At 42.7% G+C, this 23,815-nt stretch overlaps 5 protein-coding genes and 1 long non-coding RNA gene across 8 annotated transcripts; 3 read left to right on the top strand and 3 right to left on the bottom strand.

Annotated features, from left to right (window-relative positions):
• Nucleotides 1–1,010: 1,010 nt before the first annotated feature.
• Nucleotides 1,011–3,751, top strand: LOC135584715 (large ribosomal RNA subunit accumulation protein YCED homolog 2, chloroplastic-like). Of its 3 annotated transcripts, XM_065132410.1 has the most exons (8): nucleotides 1,011–1,227; nucleotides 1,310–1,507; nucleotides 2,139–2,228; nucleotides 2,734–2,820; nucleotides 2,928–3,008; nucleotides 3,082–3,127; nucleotides 3,261–3,358; nucleotides 3,479–3,751. In XM_065132410.1, exons 1-7 carry the CDS (start codon nucleotides 1,060–1,062, stop codon nucleotides 3,326–3,328), a joined length of 738 nt encoding a protein of 245 aa, XP_064988482.1. In that variant the 5' UTR covers nucleotides 1,011–1,059; the 3' UTR covers nucleotides 3,329–3,358; nucleotides 3,479–3,751. The 3 variants fall into 3 exon arrangements, with proteins under 3 accessions (XP_064988482.1, XP_064988483.1, XP_064988481.1); XM_065132411.1 differs by having other exon boundaries at nucleotides 1,313–1,507; nucleotides 3,261–3,751; XM_065132409.1 differs by having other exon boundaries at nucleotides 3,261–3,751.
• A 673-nt stretch (nucleotides 3,752–4,424) lies between these two features.
• LOC103972104 (probable metal-nicotianamine transporter YSL12) lies at nucleotides 4,425–7,725 on the bottom strand. The gene is made up of 6 exons (XM_009386305.3): nucleotides 6,992–7,725; nucleotides 6,577–6,740; nucleotides 6,397–6,494; nucleotides 6,186–6,320; nucleotides 5,912–6,101; nucleotides 4,425–5,841 (listed from the first exon to the last, which is right to left on the bottom strand). The coding sequence occupies exons 1-6, from the start codon at nucleotides 7,380–7,382 to the stop codon at nucleotides 4,729–4,731; spliced, it is 2,091 nt and encodes a 696-aa protein (XP_009384580.2). The 5' UTR covers nucleotides 7,383–7,725; the 3' UTR covers nucleotides 4,425–4,728.
• LOC135626787 (uncharacterized) lies at nucleotides 6,735–7,146 on the top strand. Its single transcript, XR_010492436.1, has 2 exons — nucleotides 6,735–6,880; nucleotides 6,964–7,146. It is a non-coding gene; the product is annotated as an uncharacterized LOC135626787 (long non-coding RNA).
• A 1,027-nt stretch (nucleotides 7,726–8,752) lies between the features above and the next one.
• Nucleotides 8,753–12,119, bottom strand: LOC135587003 (probable metal-nicotianamine transporter YSL12). The gene is made up of 6 exons (XM_065132406.1): nucleotides 11,158–12,119; nucleotides 10,827–10,990; nucleotides 10,654–10,751; nucleotides 10,439–10,573; nucleotides 10,165–10,354; nucleotides 8,753–10,054 (listed from the first exon to the last, which is right to left on the bottom strand). Exons 1-6 carry the CDS (start codon nucleotides 11,510–11,512, stop codon nucleotides 8,993–8,995), a joined length of 2,004 nt encoding a protein of 667 aa, XP_064988478.1. The 5' UTR covers nucleotides 11,513–12,119; the 3' UTR covers nucleotides 8,753–8,992.
• A 5,607-nt stretch (nucleotides 12,120–17,726) lies between these two features.
• On the top strand, nucleotides 17,727–18,611 carry LOC135626786 (uncharacterized). The gene has a single exon (XM_065132407.1). It carries the CDS (start codon nucleotides 17,807–17,809, stop codon nucleotides 18,470–18,472), a length of 666 nt encoding a protein of 221 aa, XP_064988479.1. The 5' UTR covers nucleotides 17,727–17,806; the 3' UTR covers nucleotides 18,473–18,611.
• Nucleotides 18,612–18,740: 129 nt separating this feature from the next.
• LOC135626785 (uncharacterized) lies at nucleotides 18,741–23,790 on the bottom strand. Its single transcript, XM_065132405.1, has 7 exons — nucleotides 22,989–23,790; nucleotides 22,662–22,912; nucleotides 21,845–22,481; nucleotides 21,414–21,765; nucleotides 20,679–20,773; nucleotides 19,534–19,728; nucleotides 18,741–19,468 (listed from the first exon to the last, which is right to left on the bottom strand). Exons 1-7 carry the CDS (start codon nucleotides 23,178–23,180, stop codon nucleotides 18,812–18,814), a joined length of 2,379 nt encoding a protein of 792 aa, XP_064988477.1. The 5' UTR covers nucleotides 23,181–23,790; the 3' UTR covers nucleotides 18,741–18,811.
• Between the last annotated feature and the right edge of the window lie 25 nt (nucleotides 23,791–23,815).

Raw genomic sequence — 23,815 nt, 5'->3', positions numbered from 1 at the left:
AGGTGGCCTGATCACAATCTAGGTGGCAGTTGGAGAAGCTCCCATGATCTGGGCAACGCCCATGCAGATGCCTCGCCTCCTACCAATATAGATACATAGTAGTGCCAAAGGAGGAAGAGGGGGGAGAGTGGCAAGTGAAGGGTGTACCGATTGACGTTGTCCACCGGTCGGACCTGGAAATGTCCCATTGATTGAGACCATGAGAGCTTTGTCGATCGTACCCGGATCGCCATCGAGTTACCCACCTCTAGTTTCCAATCTGCACCAATTCCATGGCTACCTCCTTTTGTTCCTCCTCTTCCGCTAGCACCACTGTGGGTCCACGATGATGGTGACATGATTTTATGACGGGGCAACAGTTTTAAGCTGAAGATCCACCATATCTGTAGCAAGAGTGGCTACATGTAGTAGGTCGATGTTTTCATCAATGGTTTATTCATCGAGATTGGTGCGATAGACAAAATAAGTTAGTTACGTGAGAGGCAAGCTAGGTGTCAATACAATATAAATAAAAGACGTGGTTGCAACGAGGGAGAAGGTGGAGCTCCTCGTTGTCCTCAAATTTGCTGAGACACCATACACTTGAGCGCCCCCTTCCCTACCTTCAACCCTTTAACCTCATAATACACAAGCGTGGGGAACATCTCGAGGACCTTGGGGCTCAACCCTTGTTGTCGTCGGGTTGCACTGCCAGTGATGACATGGCATCATCGTCTACTACCGCCACAATAGTCGATAAAATTTTTTTAATTAGAATATAATAAAAAAATATAATTAAGACGTTAAAATTATTTTTTTACTAATCATTTTTATGCTATTGTGTATTATATATTTCGTTAATAAAATCGATAACATTAGGATAAATAAAATTAAATATTTTATTTTAATAATTATAAAAAAAAATATCAATATATATATTTTTAATTAAAGGATGGAAATGCTAAAAGAACTAATTAGAAGACGTAATTCCGCACCACACGAACTCTTATGCCAAGAGATAAGGCTAGCTAAAAGCCATCAGTTCACACTGCTGAGTTACGGCAAACCGAGCTCTGCTCAATGGCGAAGCCGTACAGCTCCATCTCACAACTCCTCCGTCCCATCTCCACTGACCTCAACACCAGAAGTCTTTGCCCCAGCACTCGATTCGCCATTCGCTCCCACTTCCATAGAGGAGCTTCTCTAGCATCTGCAGCTGCTGCTTCCCGTGGAAACGAAGCTCGCCAGGTGAACAACACCTCTTACCAGTCATCAGTCGAAGCGTATATGACCGAGTGTCTATTTATCCGGTTGTCATCCTTGCCCTCAGCAGCACTCGAGGAATAGGGACGCGCAGGCGGCGCCGCGAGCACCACGGCGATTGATCACCATCTCGACGTCGGGTGGGAGGTGGCAGGGGCAGTGGAGCTGCGAGTACATGTTCACGCTCAGAGAGCTTCAGCTGGCGGACATTGCAGAAGAGGGGCACGACGACGCGGACGTCTTTGTTAGGCTTACCATTCAAAAGGTAAAATATTTGCCCACAATTGTGTCTGACATGTCTAAGAATCGATAGATCATCCAATGTTAGATTGCATTCAACCAAATCTGCAGTATCAACAGGTGGATAACCTTGTTGCCCCAGCAACTAGCATGTAAAACTCGGCCAAATCGATTTCCTTTGGCATCTATGTGCAATCATTTTATTCCTAATGGTCCTACATTGAAGAGTAATGCAAAGATGACAACCAGCTGTATGAACGAGATGACGATAGATTTCCATATCCATGAGATGTGAACTTTGATGATACAATTGGATTTTCAAGCTATCGACACTTCAATTGATGATGAAAAATTGTTCATCGATCTTAGCTGGCACAGAGCTTGGCACCATGACAAGTTTATCTAACTTTGGTGAACAAGTATCGGATTACAGAAACAATCTATTTACTTGTAGGGAGGAGCCTCATGCACTGGTCAACCTTGTTATCAACCTTAGTTGATATACTAATTATCTTGGTCACATTCTCTTGAATGAGATATTGGAATGTTTGGCCTGCTTAATCATTTGCGGCAGTGTCATCTCAGCTGGCACTCCAGTATCTTTGTTCATAATATCTCCATTATATGCATTTTAACTCTCAAATCTTTGGCTTCAGCATGCGAGCTTTGGCTTCTCCATTGTTGGAAGAATTATGACATCCTTCAACAGAAAATGCAGTTGCTGCTTGACATCCTATTGCAGAGAGGTATCAGTTAAATTTCTTTCGACTTCATCACCATTGTTTAAAGATATCAAAAGAAATGTCTAGGTTACTACAATTTGATTTTTGGCGATCTACCAAACTCATATATGACCCAAAGATGAAAACAATGCCTTTATTCTGAGAGGAAAATATCGCTTTCTTTTTGGGTCATAACCTCCAATATTTACAGAACAAACTTATTAGTGACATGACATATATATATAATAAGATATACCATTTATAAAATAACAAATTTAATAAGCTGCATTTGATCATTTAATATCATATTGAATATTAAAGATGCAACTCCCTTGGATAAGATAAAGAGTAAAAAGAACTTAAACATGTGTTTCACTAAGCTAGTTAAAATTTCTAGCATACATAATGAGTACTAAAAATAAACTTTATGACATCTCCCATAATACAATATTGACACTCACCTACCAATGGTGGCCACAAGTTTTTATTAATTTAATCTGTGTAGAAGATATAATATTGCGTTTTACAGATCGATACCACATTTGATGTTTGGGTACTACCTTCAAGCAAGAACAGCAAGTTTGAACTTCCTGAAATTGGTGGAAACGATCCTTCGGTATGCTCTGATCCCTTTCTCTTATACACATTTGTGTGGCATTAGGTATGATACATGTTTATATGTTTCACTATGTCTAATCCATTCTGATGAAAATGGTTTACCAGGTTATATATGTGAAACCTGGCTCGGAAGCTGATCTTGATTCAATAATCCAAGATACGATACGTTTGACAGCCTCAGCAAAGGTAATGTCGTCTATATAATCTGGAATGCCTATCTCCTGAAATGAATGACATTAATAACAGAGACATACTGCAGGACACCTGCTCAGAATCATGTGCGAAGACTACAATCATATGGCAATGTGAGTTTGAGTTCTCAGAAAAATAAGTACCATGTCTCAGATACATAAATGATCATCATGCCAACTAGCTTCATGCATTTGATGTGAAAGTTGATGATCACACTCATTATCTCAGTCTTTGTTCACTTTGCAGCTACTGATGAGAAGAAGGAGTATGACCGAAGGTGGCATAGGCTTCTCGAGATAAGGGATGCAATGTAGAGCATGCTCAAGTTTATCAGTCTATAAGTGGTTTGTTAATACAAAGAATAGATGGTTTTCTTCAAGATAATACGATAGATGAATTGTGAGAACGTTAGCATTTTTAACCAGCAGAGTTCAGAATGAGGTCCTTCGTATATGATTTTGCAGTTTCATTTGAAGACATGTCGTCGATCAGATTTCAAAAGCAAGGATAATAAAAAAGACTGTTGCCAATGTGCATAATATCAAGAAAAGAGTGATGAAGAATAAGAAAGTGGTGGATGCCGCGGTTCTCATAGTTTGAAGAGTTTCTTGGCACAAAGATAACTGCACAACAGGTTACTCTTAGGTAGGTTGGAAGGTAAATATGTTATATCTACTTGTGATCAAGATTTGTTTTGACTTCCTGTTCTTGGTTAATTAAGCCAAACTTTTACTTCATATGAGGGTCCAAATATCACTACTTTAGAACATACATATATATTTTTGCATCATTTTTGAACCTTGATTAAAGCACCTAAAAAGAATGTGGTTGTTGCTTATGTTAGCTTTACTTCTTATTCAGATACAAAGCCATGACTGATCAACTTAGAAATAAGCTTTAGTTTAAATACAGTAGCATAAAGAAAACTTAACCTTCTGAACATCTTAGATCGGATCGTTAGCCAACTGCTGCCAGATTATCTGATTTTTTTCTGAGGAAAAATTACAAGAGAAGGTACTAAATGTCTATATAAATTAATCTCTTGAATATTGATAAAAGAAACGCTAAATGTTTTAAGTTGACACCAAAGTCTGATCCCATCTATGACTCATCCTCAATGCAGGTTGACTAATTTATGCCATGCCATATTTCCATGGACCAGTTCTGTGTTTGATTCAAACTGTGTTTATCAGGAAAGCTAGGGATAAGAGACTATTCTTTAATCTTTGCTAATGAAATTGGCATGAGAGAGAGAGAGAGAGATAGATTTGTTGTACTTGCAATCTTTGATCTTCTGCAGAAACAAACTTGAGGTTTAGAAGGCTGAAGTAGTGCTTGCAATCTTCATGTGGGGAATATGTGAAGTCAAAACTAGATGAACTTTCTTCACAGTGAGGTTTCTTCTCTTCATCCATAAAATCTCTCAGTGAGAACTTTCCATGCTTATCAAGAAGTCCAATACATATGTCTCAACTTATCAACAAGGCAAAGAAAACTTCAGCTTTGCACTGGCAACCACCACAGCTCATTCTCATGTTCTCATCACATGTAGGTTATTCATACTATAATTACAGAGCTACTCAGCACTTCCACTAGACAGAGAAACACAAGCCATCAAACAAAAGTAGCTCAAGACATGGTAACCTTTTACTTCTATGATGTGGATATATATTCCTGATAGAATGCTTTGCATCATCTCCCATCTACAAGAGAATTATGACAAGGTTTCGATGTAAGCGTCTACCTTGTTATTCATTTTCCTTGAGAGAAACTTCATGCATATTGGTGGCTTCACTCGAGCCAGCGCAAGCACTCCCTGAGGCAGACTCCATATTCCATCGCCACAGATCAAGCCAGATGCCACTGCAGGACCAAATGCATCTGCTTTGGCCTTGTTGATCCTTCCCCACACATACAGTATCGCGCTTCCCAAGCACATGTCGATGGCGAAGGATGTGCCGATGTAGAACGGTATAGCCATGGCCATCGGGATCGGTATAAACCTCGCTACCTTCTTTGGGCACGTATCTCTTGCCAAGTTGATGACAATGGCGAGCGCGAAGAATGTGTAGCAGAGGGTGAGACAGTGTTTCGGGAGCGAGGAGAAGCCATCAACTCCAAGTATCGCCATGTTGCGGTAGATGAGAGCGTAAGGCGCTGGGTATTGACTGCCGGAGATGCCGATGTCGTCGAACGCCTTGTAGAAGAGCCAGAAAACGCACGGCGCGATCACACAGCCCATGGCGGTGCCGATGACTTGGCTCACGAACATCGACCTGGGAGAAGCTAGTGTCAGGTATCCGGTCTTGAAGTCCTGCATGAGGTCTGAGGCAGTGGCAACGATGCTCATCATGACGCCGCAGGCCGCAAGGCCTGCAAGCACGCCGCCATGGTGAGCTCCTGCCCAAGCTCCAAACACGAATATGGCAAGCTTGCCGTAGGTGGACGCCAGATTCCAATCGGTGAGGCCGCAGCCATAGGCGTTGCAGAAAGCCAGCAATGGGGCGAACACATAGGCGACCAAGATATGGTACCACTTGAGCGGAGGAAAGAGGTGAGGAATCGTAACTATGGAGACGATGGCAATGGCGCTGTAGCCTACATATGCCACCCACTTCGGGATCTGATCTTTAACGAACATCTCGGTTCGCCTCTTGTCGTCGAACGAAGCTGCCGGACTCGTTACAGCACGGCCACCGTCCGAGATGGGAAGAGAGCTCATTGGGCGCTTCCGCGCAGCGGAAACAAACGAGTATATAGTTCGATGCAGGACCTTGAGGATGTTGTAGAGGCCATCTCCAAGAATCAAGGCGACGGCTAAGAACACCTGCATCGATGGAGGCAACGATGAACAGGAGAGACGTTAGAAGATTGATGGCGCCCAATTGAGACCTTACCCTGTAACCTTGCAAGCTATGGAGGCTGCTCGGTGGGATATCCGCAGAATACCAGTGGCCCTTCTGGTTGTTTATGAGAGGCCACATGAGTCCCCATGAAAGGATCGCTCCCAGAAGCAGAGATACGTTCACTATATACGGGCAGATCATTCCAACTCCAACGTAAGTAGCAGAGAAATCGAAGTAAAACCTGAGAGAATTCATCGAGTACACAACGCAGTCACGCACTGCATCCAGTTATCTCAAGCACTTGAGCAGTGGCACAGGATGTTACTTGTTCGCATAAGCTTTGATGCCGAAGGTAGGAAAAGCTTCGAATCCGCAGTCATCACCAGCTGTGTAGAACCACTGGAAGAATCCCCACAGGAAGCTGTAGACAAAGAACTTGCCCAATGTCCGCACCTGTTTCCTAAGAATCAAAGGATCAATCAGTTGTGTGTTCAGCAGAGGAATTGGGAAGATTTATATGTTCTCGAGATGGTTACTTGGCCAGCTTTTCACCCTGAGGAGTATGGAAGCCATTGATGAGGTACGCAGTTGCGGTGCCACTTGGATAGATCAGCTTGTAGTCGATGATCATTATCTACGACAAGATTCAAGCAGCGGCATTACAAACAGCATGGAAGAGCTCGTTAAACACAGTTTATTGCTGGATTTGGACTCACCTCTCTGAGTGGCACAAGAGAAAACAGTCCAAGAAAGCTAACAACAAACATGAATCCGATCATCCACCCTAATTTTGGGTCCTTTATGTTCTGTGAATCATTTGCTTCTGTTGTCTGGTTGGCGATCTTTGAGCTCATCCCAAAAAGGTAACTTCCAAAACCACCTGTTCATATAAGACAAGCAAAAAGCTTTAGATGCGCATCGCAATGATGGTCCTCTGTATGCAACTCAAGCATCGAAGTCTAGAAAGGTAGCAGAGGAACATGAAGATCGTATGAAGAAGCATGGAGATTCATGTTCATGGTTTGATTCAAGGAATCAGATTCCATTGATTCGGTTTGATTGTTGTTGACTTCGCTAACCTGTTTGTCTCCGAACATCAACAGGATAACAGGTTAAGAGAAGGGAGCTGACCGCTGAAGGCGAGGCCGTAGGCGGCGACGACGGAGGTCTGGATGACGGTGTTCTCCTGGCGGGTGAAGGGGGTGCGGAGGAGGCCGGCGTGCTCCAGGGCCTTGGTCCAGAGCTTGACGAAGAAGAAGCCGAGGAGGCCGGCGGCGACGTTGAGGGAGGGGATGATGCCGGTGGTCAGGTTCAGCTTCATCACGATCACGTTGAACATGACCGAGAGCAGGAAGCTCACTGCCAGCGCCCGCGCCGTCAGTTGCTCCCGCCACGGCGGCACCCGCTGCCGCTCGAACGTCCGTTCCACCGACACCGCCTCTCCCCCCTTCCCCTCCTCCTCTTCCTTCTTTGGGTTCTCCATCGCCGGCCGCCCCTCCACCCCGTTCTCTTCGTTCTCCATGCCGTTCCCCTTGCTGTACTGTGCTGTGCGCAATAGACTATATCTAGACGGTGGTGGTGGCTTCAAGAACAACTGGTAACTGAACCATGAAAGTGACGGAGAATCGAGGGACGAAGAGACGAAGACAACTCACGGTCAACGCATCAGCACCATCTCCTTGGAATCTGGCTTGGATCTCGTTCCTGCCCACAAGTTCTTCCTCTTCCACCTTTCGACAGTTTCATATCTGCATCCAACATGACGAGATGCCGTTGGATCAATCATGGATTCCTTTAAGAACTATGGAATCGTTGATCTTGTTCAGTTCTAATTTTTTATTGATTTGAGTTCATTTTCAAAGAACAGTGATCGGATCTACTTCCAAAGCCATGCTTTGGAAGGAATCACGAGCTGTTGCTCACACCGGATGAGGAAACGGAAGAGTGCAAGCATTACTGGAGCTATGTGACTGGCTGAGCTGCCCTGAGAGTGACTGGCCTCCAAAAGCCTTGGAAAAACGATAATGCTTCTTTCATGGACTGAGGATTCCTCATATTCCACTCGCAAATCGATGGCCATTTCCACTGGTTGTCCCCATCGGTCCACTCCCACTATTAATCTCATTTGTTGCATATTAACTTTGACGATCACAGTTCACATCCCAAAGTATATTTTCTGAATGAAAGATTGGAGATGCCTCGCACGAAGGAATCAAGGAAAGGTCTTCTGCTGACGGCTGACGGATCTGAGTGTGGAACTGAAGCGACCAGTTCACATGACCGAGAACTTCTCCGGTGTGGGAACGATGAAGATGAAGTGTCGGTTCAGCAAGAATCTTTATCTGAAGATGAATCCATGGATTCCAAGGCAGAACATCCTATACCCTTGCTTGGTAGATGAGACATGATCTATCAATCTACATTCGTGATGGTATCAAGACAAAAGGTAGACTGACTTGAAGCGAGTCTTCTGATTTGATTGACGACAAAATGTGAGGAGCATAAGTCATTCAAAGGCATACATCGAATGAATAGACCGGTGCCGTGAAGAACAAGTCGCTGGGCACAAAAATCCGCAAGCCTAAAGTTAAGATTATAGGAGTTTGATCGGCTAAAATAGATGGATGATTCCAATGCAGAGGATGATGAACTTTGGTTTGTCACCATTATTTATTATTTCTGAAGCCAATAGACATGTTATTTATATAATTTCAAATAATATCGTCCGTATCGAACGATACGTATCGTTCGATATATTATATCGTATCGTACGATATATTATATCGTATCGTACGATATATTATATCGTATCGTACGATATACGTAGCGATTGTCGAAACATCCATACGATATGATATTTCATACCTTAATTTATATTATTCTTTCTCATCGGAAAAATAAGAGGTAAATATTTATATTCATCTAATAGTGATATGTCACACCTGTATATCAAATACTGAAAGTTCAAAACCTTATTTGATATATAATATATACATGAGACTGATGAACACAGGCGAATTCAGTGGATATATGGATGGGATGGAAATCCACTGTGTGTCCTGTTTCGTTCTCGTTTGCCACCGAGGAGGAAAGTTGGAGATAAGGTGACGATGCGAACATCTTCTTGGCCATTCATTCTCCATGGACAAACTTCATGCACATTGGCGGATTCACCTGAGCCAGAGCAAGCACTCCTTGAGGGACACCCCACATCCCATCGCCGCAGATCAAACCGGAGGCCACGGCAGGACCAAACGCAGACGCCTTGCCCTTGTTCATCTTTGTCCACACGTACAGTATCACGCTTCCGATGCACATGTCGATGGCGAAGGATGCTCCGATGTAGAAAGGTATAGCCATCGCCATTGGGATTGGGATAAACCTTGCTATCCTGTTGGGCGACACGTCCTTCGCCAAGTTGATGGCGATAGCGAGCGCGAAGAACAAGTAGAAGAGAGAGAGGCAGTGCTTTGGAAGTGACGAGAAGCCATCAATTCCGAGGATCGCCATGTCGCGGTAGATGGGAGCATTAGGTGCTGGGTATTGACTGCCGGGACTGCCGATGTCATCGAAGGCCTTGTAGAAAAGCCAGAAAACACAGGGAGCGATCACGCAACCCATGGCAGTGCCGATGACGTGGCTCGCGAACATCGACCTGGGAGAAGCTAGTGTTAGGTATCCGGTCTTGAAGTTCTGCATGAGATCTGAAGCAGTGGCGACGACAATCATCATGAGGCCGCAGGCCGCAAGGCCTGCAAGCACACCGCCATGGTCGGCGCCTGCCCAAGCTCCAAACACGAAAATGGCAAGCTTCCCATAGGTGGATACCAGACTCCAATCTGTGAGGCCGAAGCCATAGGCATTGCAGAAAGCAGCTACTGGGGCGAAGACATGGGCGACCAAGATATGGTACCACTTGAGCGGAGGAAAGATGAGAGGAACCGTAGAAATGGAGAGGGTGGCGATTACGACGTAGCATCCATATGCTACCCACGGAGGTATGCGATCTCTGACGAACACCTCGGTTCGCCTTTCATCATCAAACGAGATGGCAAGATTTTTCGGGGCACGTTCATCATCCGAGATGGGTAGGCCTTTGAGCACAGCAGAAATGAAGGAGGATGTGGTTCGACGTAAGACCTTGAGGAAGTTGTAGAGGCCATCTCCTAGAATTAAGGCAACGGCTGTGAAGACCTGCACAAAGAAGACCCATGATACTAAAGCCTATCTTCTTGAAGCAGCAGGAACGAGAGAGAGAGAGCGAGAGAGAGAGAGAGAGAGAGAGAGAGAGAGAGAGAATTTACCCTGTAACCCTGCAACCCATGGAGGTTGTCTGGTCGAGCATCTGCTGGATACCAGTGGCCCTTTTGATTGCTTATAAGAGGCCACATGATTCCCCATGAAAGGATGGCTCCCAGGAGCAGAGATAGGTTCACAATATGTGGGCAGATCATTCCAACTCCAACATAGGTTGCAGAAAAATCGAAGTAAAACCTGAGAGAATTCGTCAAGACAAAACCGTCATCCTCTTAATCTTCAAAAATGACAAAGCGCAGAGTTCAGGCTAATCCACGTTACTTGTTCTCATAAGCTTTAAGACCGAACGTAGGGAATGCTCTGAATCCGCAGTCTTTCCCAGCCGAATAAAACCACTGAAAGAATCCCCATAGGAAGCTACAGGCAAAGGACTTGCATAACGTCCCTACTTGTTCCCTGAGAAGGATCAAAGGTTCATGGGATCAGTGGAATTGTAAGAGAGAAGCTACATAAAAAGGTTCTTGAGATCTCTTTACCCGGCCAGCTTTTCACCCTGAGGAGTATGGAAGCTATTGATGAGGTACGCAGTTGCAGTGCCACTTGGATAGATCAGCTTGTAGTCAATAATCATTATCTAAAGCAAGCTTAAAGTAAGCACTCCAAACAAGCATCGTAAGCTTGACAGGTTCATCGTTAGATTTGGACTCACCTTTCTGAGGGGAACGAGAGTAAAGAGCCCAAGAAAGCTGACGACAAACATGAACCCGATCATCCATCCTAAATTTGGGTCCTTTATATTCTGTGAATCATTTAATTTTGTTGCTTGCTTGGCGATCACTGAACTCATGCCAAACAGGTAGCTTCCAAAGCCGCCTGTTCACAAGAATTTAACATGGTGAAAGCTATCCAACTCTAGATTATCCACTGCACTATAGCAGTCAAGCAAAACCGTAGTTTGCTTACTTCGGAATGATCTTCTTCAAACGACAGAAGATAGTGATACAGAGGAAAGGAAGAGAAAAAGAATCCGGAGAGCTCACCGCTGAAGGCGAGGCCGGAGGCGGCGGTGACGGAGGCCTGGATGACGGTGTTCTCCTGGCGGGTGAAGGGGGTGCGGAGGAGGCCGGCGCGCTGCAGGGCCTTGGTCCAGAGCTTGACGAAGAAGAAGCCGAGTAGGCCGGCGGCGACGTTGAGGGAGGGGATGATGCCGGTGGTCAGGTTCAGCTTCATCACGATCACGCTGAACATGACCGAGAGCAGGAAGCTCACCGCCAGCGCCCGCGCCGTCAGCTGCTCCCGCAACGGCGGCACCCGCTGCCACTCGAACGCCCGCTCCACCGCCGTCCCCTCTCCTCCCTCCTCCTGCTCTGCCACTCCCTTCTCGTAGTTGTCCATCGTCAGCTCTTCCCCGCCGTTTCCCTCGAGAGTACGTTGGGGCGCAGACCAACTGATAACTGAATCTCGATATAGGAGGAGGAGGAGAGGAAGGTGTCTCGAATCAATGAATTAACTATGCGATGACTGGGAGAGCTGCACTGAGAGTGATTGGATTGCTGAACTTTGGAAATTTGGCTACGGATCTGTCGTAGTCTCAGATTCCATGGATTCCACACTGATCAAGTTGACACCATAACGACTTTTCCTTGTGCAGTTCGAAATAGGACTATTATGTTGATGATAATCCTGTTATATTCGAGCGAAGGACTTTGCCAACATAAAGCAGCTCCATATTTACTCGATCACGAAGGACGAGAGTGAAGAAGACAGATTGGAACTCAGGTTTTAGAATGCTAAGAGACGACTTGCTTGAAGAAGTTGAACTTGTCTTCTGCTGACAGCTGAATTCATCAAAAGCATGATCTTGTGTGCATGAATGCTTGTGGAATACACAGTCTCTTAATTACTAGCAGAGAAACCAAAGAGGGAGACTCGAAGCAGGTCAACCATTTTTGTTTGATTACGAAGGCTGAAGAGCTTGTCACACCAGCCATCACTCTCCTTCCTTTCGTCGCAACTATCCCCTTCGATTTAATGAAGAAAGCATGAAGAACATAAAAGTTGATTTCACAGGACAGATGGAAAGATGAAAAGAATAGGGTGGAGAGGATGTGATTGGATGGCTCAAAGCCATTTCTTTCTTTGTTTCCTTTTTCTCTGTCACAGAAGAGTGAGTGGAGAGGATGTGATTGGATGGCTCAACGCCACTTCTTTCTTCGTTTTCATTTCTCTGTCACAGAAGAGCGACACATCCTTGCATCGACAATATGCAAGGATGGATGATAGCTTCAGTTTCGTCGGTAATTGACATGGGAGGATTTTTCTTACCAAGAAAAGATGGTGGTAGATTGTAGATTAGATCATATGATTCGAGTCTAGAAAGAGTATCATTATAATGGATTGAATATGGTCGGAAAATATCAATTATAATTCTGCTGTATCTATAGATCAATCTTTTAGATGAACTTGTAGCAGCCAAAATCTAACACTAGATTCCTCTGCTCTAAATTTGATGCCACAACTCCTTCCTCTACACCTTTCTAACTGTTATATTCCCCATTACTGGAGCAAGCAAAAACATCTGAACATTACATTAAAACATCAAACAAAAATATCAATACTTGTTCTATATTTGTCTCTTTTATTCAGCTTAGAAAGGTCAGCAAAGGCAAAAAATGACACTCCTTTGTCCCTCCCAGGAGAAGAAGTGTAGATATTGAATAAAGATTATGACAGGGGAGCTGCAGAAAGCCAACCATAGCAACATGGAGAGTTCAGAATCTTATGTCAAGCAGATATTTCTCTCGTAAGAATAGACAAGCAGTGATTGAAAAGACTTGGTTGTCGGGATTACAATTGGATAAATTCTTTAGTCATACACTCTGGCAGTGGAATCAAATCTTAGCAGATGAAAGTGAAACAGAGAACTACCTTTGAAGAACTCAACTCCATTATTGGCCCAACCTTTGAAGCTGTTGGCTAATGTTTTTTTTTTTTTTTTTGTAGTGTCAGTTAGTAATGATAAAGAGAAATAAATTTATGTATATAAATAAATATTAGCATATCATAATACGTAACTAAATTAAAACATCAATATTTACTTGAAAATTTTCTCCAACGTAAAGTCACGGGATAAACTATAGATAATCCACTATAAAAATAATGAATATATAAATATCAATCTTTTGTCCAAAACCCTAACAATAATCATACGAGAATAATTGGGATACAAGGATTACATCAATATACATAATATTCAAATTTTCTATAAATAATTACAGGAATCTATTGTAGATCTGATTTAACCTGAGATGAAAATACTACCTAGATAATTGAGAACAATCTCTACGTTGTTCTTGTCTTCTTTCCTTTTCTTCTCTTATTTTTTTTTATCATTTTCTCCTCTTTTGTTGAATCAAGATGCTATTATAATTTTCTCCCTACAGTTTTCTCCCAATTTTCACAACCACCACACCCCCTTATTAGATAGAATTTTATTTGAAAGGGGATAGATTGTGTAGACCGTTAAAATCCATTATGGACTAAATCTGAGGGCTGTCGACCCAACAAGATGCATGATCTGCTTATCAATGCAAACAACAATGGATTGTGCTTATGGAGGAATAGATTGGCTTTGATATCATTTTTCTCGATTCGATCCATCAGCCTTCCTTTCGAGGAAGAATCCAATTAATAGGTATAATTCATGTATAAAAGGGTAGAAAGAATGAGATAGGTGGAAATAACCGATCAAGTTTTGTGTGTCTATGTGTTATATATATATGTATGGACAGATCAACTATCTCAACGTGTAGACAGACGTTTTCCGATGCGACAGTCTCCTGTCGCATGCTTTGTCTCTTGGTTTTCTTCTCTCTCATCGCGTGTTTAGCCATGAAGATGACATGACAAACGGTAGCAATTACTGCAGCACTGGGAACGAGGAGGGATTGATTTCAAGCGGCAGCATAGAAGCAAATTTAGCTCTTCGCTGGGTTGCTGCAGAAAAGCTCGTCCTTTCAACACAACCAAGATTGAGAAGAGATGCCCGATCGGAGTTGACGTGCTCCTAATTTACGTATCATCGTTTAGGAGGCTACGAGTGACGCCTTATCAGATGGATTCACAGGATCTATGGCTTTGTGCAACTTTGGGCTTTGCTCGTAGAGATCCACGCCCGCCCCGTCATTATTCACTGCGATTGGTTTCCGGCGGACAGGGGAAAAGGTGCGGCGTTGTTACGTTGACGTTTGCTATATATATATATATATATACTATCCCATTGTTAAATATGTTTGAGATAAGATTTAATAGATTTTGATCAGGACATTTAATCTTATATTGATTGAAAAATAGAGAAATCAAGAATTTATAAGTTCGTCGGATCTCCTTTATTCTCATGAGTCTTGAAAAAAACAAAATCAAATATCATACCATTAATCTCCTATCGATTGAATCTTGGATAATTTGAAATAGACTCACACCGAGTCAAACATGACATTAGTTTTGATCATACTCAACTCGTCTCTTTGGTTTTGGATTGAATACTCATCCATAAACAACTTAATATTATTATTGCACTCTATTTTTAACATAGAAAAAAAATTATAATCTTCAATAAAATGAAGAAAACTTTGTACCTCCGATTCGATTAAATAAATTTTATTTTAAGAAAAAACTCACCTATGTTAAGTTGAATTTTCGATCCTCAAAATAAATCTTAGATTTGATGAAAAAAATAGAAGATAATAACATTTATTGAAGTAGTTTTATTGAAGTAATTTTACTTGAATACATTAACATGTCCCTTTCCTATTTATACAAATTAGGAGAGAAGATTTTCCTCAACAGAATAGAGGATATTCCTCAACAAAATAGAAAGATTTCCTTTAGATAAATCTTATCTTAGATTCACATCAAATAATTTTCTTTTTCCACGAGGAGAATAATATATTTGTTTTCAAGAACTGAGTTTTTTTCCACAACAATGAATGGTAGGTTTCTTCCCGGCCAACCATACAAGTTTTCCACAACCACTTTGGACTACCTGTAGTGAGAACGTTCTCAGCTCGTCTAATCTTAGCATCATCAAGTCTCTTCCTTCACGGTAATCAAATTACAATCACAATCGACTCGAGATTTCTTGGGCGGCCTATCTCGTTTCTTGTCACACGACAAGCGTCCGAGGACAGGTTTTTGGTCGGTAGAGAGTAATTAAGTTTCTTTGACGGGTTTTTGGTGCGTCAAAGACTATGATTAAACTTCACTCTTCCACGGAAGACTTGACTGCGCCTTCTTTGGTTTGGACACGCCAACCCCTTCTTGTTAGTATAGAATGGTGAAGCCAACAAATAATTGATTCCTTCGGGTAGGAACATACATAAGCATCAAAACCTTATGGTCAATCTAAATATAGAGTTTAACGTAATCGATGGATTTCTAGAGTCGTACAGCTTCACCTTCGAAGAGAAGGAATATGAAATGAGGACTTAATAATACTGAAAAGACTTCGACAGCTTTGAACAATTTATCATAGAACGAGTAACGAGTCTCTCTTGCTCTCTCCTTACCTCCGTATATTTATGATGCATCTTCTGCTATTGTTTGTACTAGACCATATATAATTTATGTCATTAAAATTGTCAATCAATTTTTCTATAAGGAACATTGGACAATAGTAAAATAGATATTAAGATATTTAAAAAATATTTCTAGATTGTGATTATGTTTTGACAGTAATGAACTCGTGCTAGAGAGGTACATAGATATAAACATGACAGGTGATACTGATTCCAATAAATTTATTTCAATATTCTTAATGACATTTATAGGGGAGTCGTCTATTGAGAGTCTAAGTTACATAATTGTATTACTCTATTAATTACTGGAGCTTGCAATGAAGCTTTGTTGATGAAAAAGTTTCTACAGGAATTATGGTTGAAATAGGAAGGATATCCTATTTACTATGATAGTCAAAGTGTTATTCACCTATCCAAAAATTTAATATATCATTCTAGATCCAAGCATATTGATGTTAGATATCACTAGATTCGTGATATATTTGAGATTAAAAAAGTTACACTTTGAAAAGATACATATCAATGAGAATAGATTAGATATGTTGATAGAGTCTTTGTCTAAGGAGAAGCTTAAAATATATAGACGAAGAGCAAGCTTAGTATAGCCCACCATATGAGCTGGAGGAGGCTCGTCCTTTCAATACAACCAAGATTGAGAAGAGAGATGCTGATTGGAGTTGACGTGCTCCTAATTTACGTTTCATCGTTTAGGCCACAACGAAAGCTTTGCCAGATGGCTTTGCTAATCTATCATTATTCACTGTGATCGGATTCCAGCGGACAAGGGAGAGGTGCGGTGTTGCTCTGCCTCGAGGGCTAAAGAATGCCAACTCAGTTTTGATGCTATTATAGAATCATCGGTTTCGATTTTTAAGATTGATTTTAATTTTTAAAAATAGCATCGAATAATTTAGATTTCGATTCTTGTTTCAATTTAAAATTTTTTATTTAATTTTTAATTTAAAATAATTTAAAAATATAAAAAATACACTCTTTTTCAAAAATATAAATTTTAGAATAATTTATATAAAATATAAAAATATAAAAATATTTTATATTTTTAAAATATATAAAAAAAAATAATATAAAATTATTTTAAATAAAATAATTTAAAATAATTCTTACTTGAACTGATTTTGAGTACACATGCATGCATTGACATCATAATATTATTACACTCTTTTTTTAAAAAAAATTATAATCGTGAAGGAAAACTTTGTGCCTCCCAAACTCGATTTGATCAAATAAATTTTCTTTTAAGAAAGAAAAACACTCACCTACGTTAAGGTGAAGAGGTTTCCGATCCTCAAAATACATCTCGGATTCACATCAAACAATTTTTTTTTTCCACAAGGAGAAGAATATATATATTTTTTTCAAGAACTGAGGTCAAAAACGATTTTTTTCCATAAGAATGGTAGGTTTCTTCCGGGTCAAAAACCACTCTGTACAAGTTTTCCACAAGCACTTTGGACTACCTACAGTTCTTGCAATGATATTTCTATTACTAGAAATCTCTGATCTCTAATTTGTCTTTATTATTGAAGTATTATTAGAAATTAATGCAACTAAGAAGTTAAATCGATTAGAATTAACATATATCCTTCCAATTCAATATTCATACCAACGTGAGATCGTTCTATGCTCGTCTAATCTTAGCATCATCAACATTTCTTGGGCGGTCAAATTACAATCGCAATCACAATCAACTTGACATCGATCTGTTTCGTTTCTCGTCACACGACAAGCGTTCAAAGAAGATTTTTCCACGGCAAGGACGGGTTTTTGGCCGGCAGAGTCATTAAGCTTCTTTGAGGTCGACAAGTGGTGCGCCAAAGACTGCTTAAACTTCACTCTTCAACGGAAGACTTGACTGCGTTTCTTTGATTTGGACAATGATGCCGTCGGGTAGGAACATAAGCACCACAATCTTATGATCTATCTAATTATAGAGTTTAACGCAATCGATGGATTTCTAGAGTCGTACAGCTTCACCTTCGACGACTTTGAACGATTCATCGGAGAACGAGTCTCTCTTGCTCTCCCCTTCCCTCCGTATAAATATCATGCATCCTCTGCCGCATTTTGATACCAAGTGTGTTGGATTATCGACATGGAAGCAGTAGCGTTGGCAGTGGCTTTTCTGTTGGTCTCGGCGGCCGGCGCCGTTCAGTACGAGGCCACCAACAACGCGGCGGGCACCCCCGGCGGCACCCGCTTCGACAACGAGATCGGGCTGGAGTACAGCAAGCAGGTGCTGGCCACCGCCTCCTCCTTCATCTGGACCACCTTCGACCAGCAGTCGGAGGCCGACCGCAAGGACGTCTCGCTCATCACCCTCATCGTCGAGACCATGGACGGCGTCGCCTACACCAGCAGCGACACCATCCACCTCAGCGCCGACTACGTCGCCGGATACAGCGGCGACGTACGGACCGAGGTCGTGGGGGTGCTGTACCACGAGGACACGCACGTGTGGCAGTGGGACGGCCGCGGCACCGCCAACGGGGGCCTCATCGAGGGCATCGCCGACTACGTGAGGCTGAAGGCCGGGTACGCCCCCAGCCACTGGGTTCAGCCCGGCGGCGGCGACCGGTGGGACCAGGGCTACGACGTCACGGCGCGGTTCCTCGACTACTGCAACGATCTCAAGAGCGGCTTCGTGGCGCAGCTGAACGCCAAGATGAAGGACGGATACAGCGACGACTTCTTCGTCGACCTCTTGGGGAAGACTGTGGACCAGCTTTGGAGCGACTACAAGGCCAAGTACGGCGGCTGAGCTCCTCCACACAGACGCCTCCATAAATAGATAGATATCCACAAATAAAGGTTTGTGTGTCCTCCGTCGTCACTATTGAGTATAGACGACGACATGTACTCTCTCAATTTCCAATAAAGACTTTTCACTATTGGGACTACATTTGACTTTAACTCCATAATTTTGGGGAGTCGACGTCTCTTCCTCTCCTCACGCAAGCTGGTTTAACACGATTATTAAGGAAACCATGCAATATCCGAGTGCTTAAGGGTCCAAAGGAAAAGGGAAGGGAAGGAAAGGAAATGGAACTCAACACGTACATCAGGAGGTAATTCCTACGATAAGTACACCGAGAACCCATCACTGCAAGCTTCTTACAGTCGATGCATGGCGGCCAAAGATGTTGTGCATCTTGACCTTCTCGTACTTCTTCAAAGACACACCCACCATGTTCCCGATGCTGCGCTTCTGCCCTTCGATCGTCTCCCCCACCATCTTCTTCAGCCCTTTGACGTTTAGCTTCTTCCTTGTGCTCGCATCCTCTTCGGCCTCGGAGGTCGTTGATGCTGATGCTGATGCTGATGCCGCTGCTGCGGTTTTCTCCCACAGCACAATCTCCCCCGGGGTGATCACCGGAGTGGAACCGCAGCTCTCCTGTGACTCTTCGGATTTTGGCATCTCCGCCTCCTTCCCTATGGTGGGGGTGAGGCACAATAGACCTGATGAGATGGACGGACTTGCTTGTGAAGAGGCAGTGTCCTCATGCAGCTGATCCGGCTCTGATGCTTTGAGCTCTATCGTGTCCATGAATACTTCTTCTTCTTCTTCTTCTTCTTCAAGCTTTGCTGCACACACAGGCGTCTCTTGGTTGAGCTCCACCACGTCTGCAAGCGTCTCTTGGTTAATCCATTTAAATGGTCCTTCTGTCACCGGGATCCAGTTGTCCTTCTCGTCCAGCATCCATGGAACGCACAAGCATTCGCAGTTTGGGAACACCAGACTTCCACGAATCGCATTCTGCAGGAGGATAAGTGAGATATGAAAGATGGACGATCACAGAGAAGTGCGATGATGGAGGATACCTCAAAGAGGTTCTTGAACATGGAAGTAAATGCTCCAATGTTGATCCTCTGCTCCCCAACAGTGGATTCGAAGCTCCAGTCCATCTCAGGCATGGATGTGAACCCAAACCACAGCTGATCGGAAGGTGAGGGTTTTATGTGCAAGCGAATTGTTCCACTGAGTGATGAAATCCTCACTGACAGTGACAGGGGAACCTTCAAACGAGAAGCCACAGTTCAATTTCACACTCTTCATCCCGGCAAAGACATGAACTTTAAATTTCTGTATAATCTTTACAGTGTTCTTCACTCTTGACATGCATCACCTCGAACAAAAACCACAAGATACAGAATAATTTGTTGCTCTCACCTCAGTCGAGAGGTGCTAAGTACCGGAATGCAACCCAAAAATCAAATGACCATGCAAAAATGATCGCAAAGAATAAAGCAATTTATGCTAAATGGTAGAGAAGATTCTTCTTAATGGATTTAAGCTAACCAAAAATTATATGGATTATAATCATCAGAGTTATATGCAGTTCAAACTTTCACTAGTTAGAGCGGGTAGATTCTCATGCTTAAATCAGTAAACAGAGAGGAGGTCAAAAGATCCAACTAGATTGGCAGACAAAGCTATATATATATATATATATATATATACATGTTTCAAGTTTGATGTTTTCTCAGGTAATCTGGTGACTACAGAATAACTCTCTAATTACTGTGTAATATAATTGGCACCTGTCAACAGAAATGCAACAATTGATAAGAAGGATCATATTAGATTTCCTTGTTATTAGTATTCATACTCGATAGCAGCACTGTATCGACAAAACATGGATAGTCTGGAAAAAAAGATAAATTCCGATCTTCAAACTAAGGGACTTGTTTACATTGTGAAATGTTTCTGTACCAAAAGAAACAGGGCATTATGAAATGGTTGGTAACTCAGTTATTCACCAAAATTACACATTGCTATGCTAAAGGTGGATGGAAATGGAAGCAACTGTTGTTTACAATTTTTCTAAGTTAGCTATTAAGAAAGTAAACATTAACAGATACATTTAATAGAAGACAGAGGATATTCGGAAAGAAATGGCTTCAAGACGATCATCCAGAAATTTTCAATATCAAAGAAAAATGCAGCACACAAAATATACACACACCTGAGAAACCTGATCAGCAACGGAATTTTTTACGGAATTCCATGTTGACAACCATACACTTCTCCAGTTACTGCTCTGCGGCTGCTCAGGTTCATCTGAATCAAGTATGCAGAAACATAGTAAAATGGAAAAAAAGGATGGATATTATGTCTGTATAACTACATATCTACTTGTCTCACTGTTAGGCAATAGAACCATCCACATCATGTAAACACCAGTAAGTGCATTCACATGTCTTTGCAAAGAAGAAATGGGTTGTGTTTCAAAATGAATATTATGTGGAAAAAAAGTCAAAAATAATCAATAAGCATTTTTTAAGATTGGAGACTTATGGCCTAGAAAAATTACATCTGGTTTTGAAAGTGATCCATAAAAGAGACAGAGAAAGGAAGACCGAAGCTTTGTAAGTCTTTCTACATGCTAAGGTCTACTAGCAATTGGTTGAGGAGATGACAGTCGGCAATCCATCTAAATGAAAGAGAAGAAAATACATACAATTATCCAATACATTGTGCGGAAAGAAAAAGAACATCAACCTTCAAAGTCTTAAGCAAAATGATACTACGCTTAGAATGGTGGAAAGCACACAATGTCGACATGTGATCATCTTGTCAAACTTCAGCTCCAATGGTGTTCATGTTACTAGTGCATGTCAAAAGCAATTAGAAAATGCTGAGTTACCTCATGGTGATCAGACAGAACAAAGAACTAAGCATGTCATGCATTGAATCTCACCAATTTTCTTTTCCTTTTCTTCCCTTTCTTCTCCATCACCTGAACTATCCAGGACAGACACTTGCTCTACATTATTTTGAAGTCCTTCAGAATGAAGTAAAGCCATCTCTGAGCCAGACTCCAGCTCCAGATTTGAGTCCATGCTGCTTCCTCTGCATCCTAACTGACCAACTTCAAATGCAAATGTTATACCACCAGAGTATTCAGTATCAATCTCAGCTGTCAAGACCTCGTTCATGTCCTTGCTCACAACTTTTACATTATGGATGTAAGGTGGAAGATCTCCGATGTCTAGGCCAGAACATTCCACTCTACCCAAAAAGCTTGGGAACCTCATGTTTGATAATGTCCTCTGATCAAACAAGAAAAGAGATGAGTATAAGCATTGTAACAATGAAAGGTGAGCAAAGGGACGATCATATCAGTTTTACCTGAAACTGAGTCTTTATGCAGTTGTTAACCACTGCACTTCTTTTGACATCAAAAAACAATCTTGAAAGGACTAAGTTCCAGAACAAGGCAGTATCATTACGGTTAATCTTATCATCAGAGGCTGCATTATGAAGACCAGAATAAAGAGGAGGCAGTGAACCAGATCGAACCAGGTCTGATGAACAACTAGAAGATTTCTCTGGGGATGAAGCGTTTAGAAACTCGTTCATCAGAATGACCCCATTCCTGGCGATCACCCTGTCATCTACCTTCTTCTTTCCGAGAGAGGGTGTAATGATACCATTGTTCTTCGACACCCCTTTCGAAAACCTGTTCAGTAAGTGTCGGATTCGTGTGCTTTTCTGAAACTTGGTCGTCTTGATCGAAGGATCACAATGTGGCTTCAATGGCTTCTGGGGTGAAAGGTGTTCTGGCACGGATGCAACATATCGCTGGAAATCTTCACGTAATTTTGCGTAAGTCTTGAGTTTCTGCTTGTCAGGGCAGGAGGCAAAACGAAGTGCTTTACACCATGATTCCTTCTCCCAGGAAGTATCAAGATATACGTAACATGTTCTGCTTCCCTGGTAGATGTCTGCGTTCATGCTCTCCAGTTTGATTGGATATCTGTTAGCCCTGAAACAAACAAAAGAAAAGAAGAAAAAAAATCTCTTTTTGTTCTAATCCAATATCCACAATAATTCAGCGAGCAGTGAAAGAGACTGTTCATGTTCCACATCTCAGGAATGAATTCGAGAGGCCATGTAAGAAACCAGGAAGCAATGAAGGAAATGCATGGAACAGGATGTGACTCACCACTTGCGCGTCTCTCGGTCTGAAGCAGAGACCGCGAAGACAGCACAATCCAAGAGCTCGATGGTGGCCGTGCGAGAATCGTCGGGATCAGTCAGGATCAGCTTGTGGTTCTTAATCTTTGCGTGCTTGAGGACGGGATAGACCTCCACGATCTCAACGACATCCGCCTCCTCCTTGGTCCCATTTGCTTGCGATCCACCATCACCGCCAACCTCTGCAGCTTTTGCCGCTTCCAACACCCAAACTATTCCCTGAGTCATCAACGAGAGATGTCACAGAATGATGCTCGTACGGAAACAACTTTGACGCGAATGACATCAAGCTGACCTGCTTGTTGCATTCGGCAGGGAGCGAGCGCTCGTCGTCGGAATCATGACAGCAGTTGTAGCGCCTTGGCGACGCAGGAGCTCGTCCTCGGCGGCCCGAGATCCAGTAGTATAAGAGAAGAGAGAAGAGGAGCTCTACAGCGAGGAGAGCAATGGCGCCTACGAAGACGCCAAAAACGAGGGCATGAGACATGGCGTGACGGCAGAAGCAAACCGTAGAACGGGAAGGCAGGCAGGAAGAAGAAGAAGAAAGCAAGGAGGAGGAGCACGTTGATTTGTTGGTGCAGTCTGACTGGCATCCACTCGTTCTTATTGTGATCGACGACGAAGATTGAACTTTGGATCGATATGAATCTGAACCAAAGAAAGAGAGAGAGAGGATGAACTGCTCCAAATCTTGCTTCCAATCTTCTGCAACTGCTTTCCCCGCATATTTCCCCGCTCCGAAAACCGGAGCGGTCGGGCCGAGGACTGAACCGGCCGACTCGAGAGCCGGTCGTGAACGCTCGATCTTGACCAGCCGCTGTCAGTCGGGACGGCCGATAAAGACGCCTGAGATCGGGAAGGTATCGTTTCAGTTGGTGAGGCAGAGAAGCCGTTTGATCAAATGCCTCACAGATGGGCTGATTCAGATGCATGGGTTGACTTCGCCAGTTCCGTGACCAGTGCGCCGGTCTCCCTATGTCCAAAGTGTGGACGGCTCTGGTCGCAATCGAACTAATTGAGTTGAATTATACCTCTCAGTGATTTGAGCTCCTCGGATTTTGCAATCTAACGAAATGGTGGCCTTCCCTCGAGTCAACCATAGAGCAGTAGTTCCATATGTAG

This window comes from Musa acuminata, chromosome BXJ2-11 (assembly GCF_036884655.1).
Source record: "Musa acuminata AAA Group cultivar baxijiao chromosome BXJ2-11, Cavendish_Baxijiao_AAA, whole genome shotgun sequence".
Lineage (NCBI taxonomy): Eukaryota > Viridiplantae > Streptophyta > Magnoliopsida > Zingiberales > Musaceae > Musa > Musa acuminata.
Note: the sequence above shows the minus strand (reverse complement) of the source record. Positions and strands in the feature narration are given on the sequence as shown.

Coding starts and splice junctions, on each gene's coding strand:
- LOC103972104 (XM_009386305.3), bottom strand. CDS start 7,382: ATGGAGAACGAAGAGAACGGGGTGGAGGGGCGGCCGGCGATGGAGAAC. Junction 6,741..6,991: donor CTACGGCCTCGCCTTCAGCG/GTCAGCTCCCTT, acceptor TTATATGAACAG/GTGGTTTTGGAAGTTACCTT. Junction 6,495..6,576: donor CTCTTGTGCCACTCAGAGAG/GTGAGTCCAAAT, acceptor ATCTTGTCGTAG/ATAATGATCATCGACTACAA.
- LOC135584715 (XM_065132410.1), top strand. CDS start 1,060: ATGGCGAAGCCGTACAGCTCCATCTCACAACTCCTCCGTCCCATCTCC. Junction 2,229..2,733: donor TGACATCCTATTGCAGAGAG/GTATCAGTTAAA, acceptor TGCGTTTTACAG/ATCGATACCACATTTGATGT. Junction 3,128..3,260: donor GACTACAATCATATGGCAAT/GTGAGTTTGAGT, acceptor TTCACTTTGCAG/CTACTGATGAGAAGAAGGAG.
- LOC135626786 (XM_065132407.1), top strand. CDS start 17,807: ATGGAAGCAGTAGCGTTGGCAGTGGCTTTTCTGTTGGTCTCGGCGGCC.
- LOC135626785 (XM_065132405.1), bottom strand. CDS start 23,180: ATGTCTCATGCCCTCGTTTTTGGCGTCTTCGTAGGCGCCATTGCTCTC. Junction 22,913..22,988: donor CTGCCGAATGCAACAAGCAG/GTCAGCTTGATG, acceptor TTGATGACTCAG/GGAATAGTTTGGGTGTTGGA. Junction 22,482..22,661: donor GACCGAGAGACGCGCAAGTG/GTGAGTCACATC, acceptor TGTTTGTTTCAG/GGCTAACAGATATCCAATCA.
- LOC135587003 (XM_065132406.1), bottom strand. CDS start 11,512: ATGGACAACTACGAGAAGGGAGTGGCAGAGCAGGAGGAGGGAGGAGAG. Junction 10,355..10,438: donor CTTAAAGCTTATGAGAACAA/GTAACGTGGATT, acceptor GAATTCTCTCAG/GTTTTACTTCGATTTTTCTG. Junction 10,055..10,164: donor ATGGGTTGCAGGGTTACAGG/GTAAATTCTCTC, acceptor TTCTTTGTGCAG/GTCTTCACAGCCGTTGCCTT.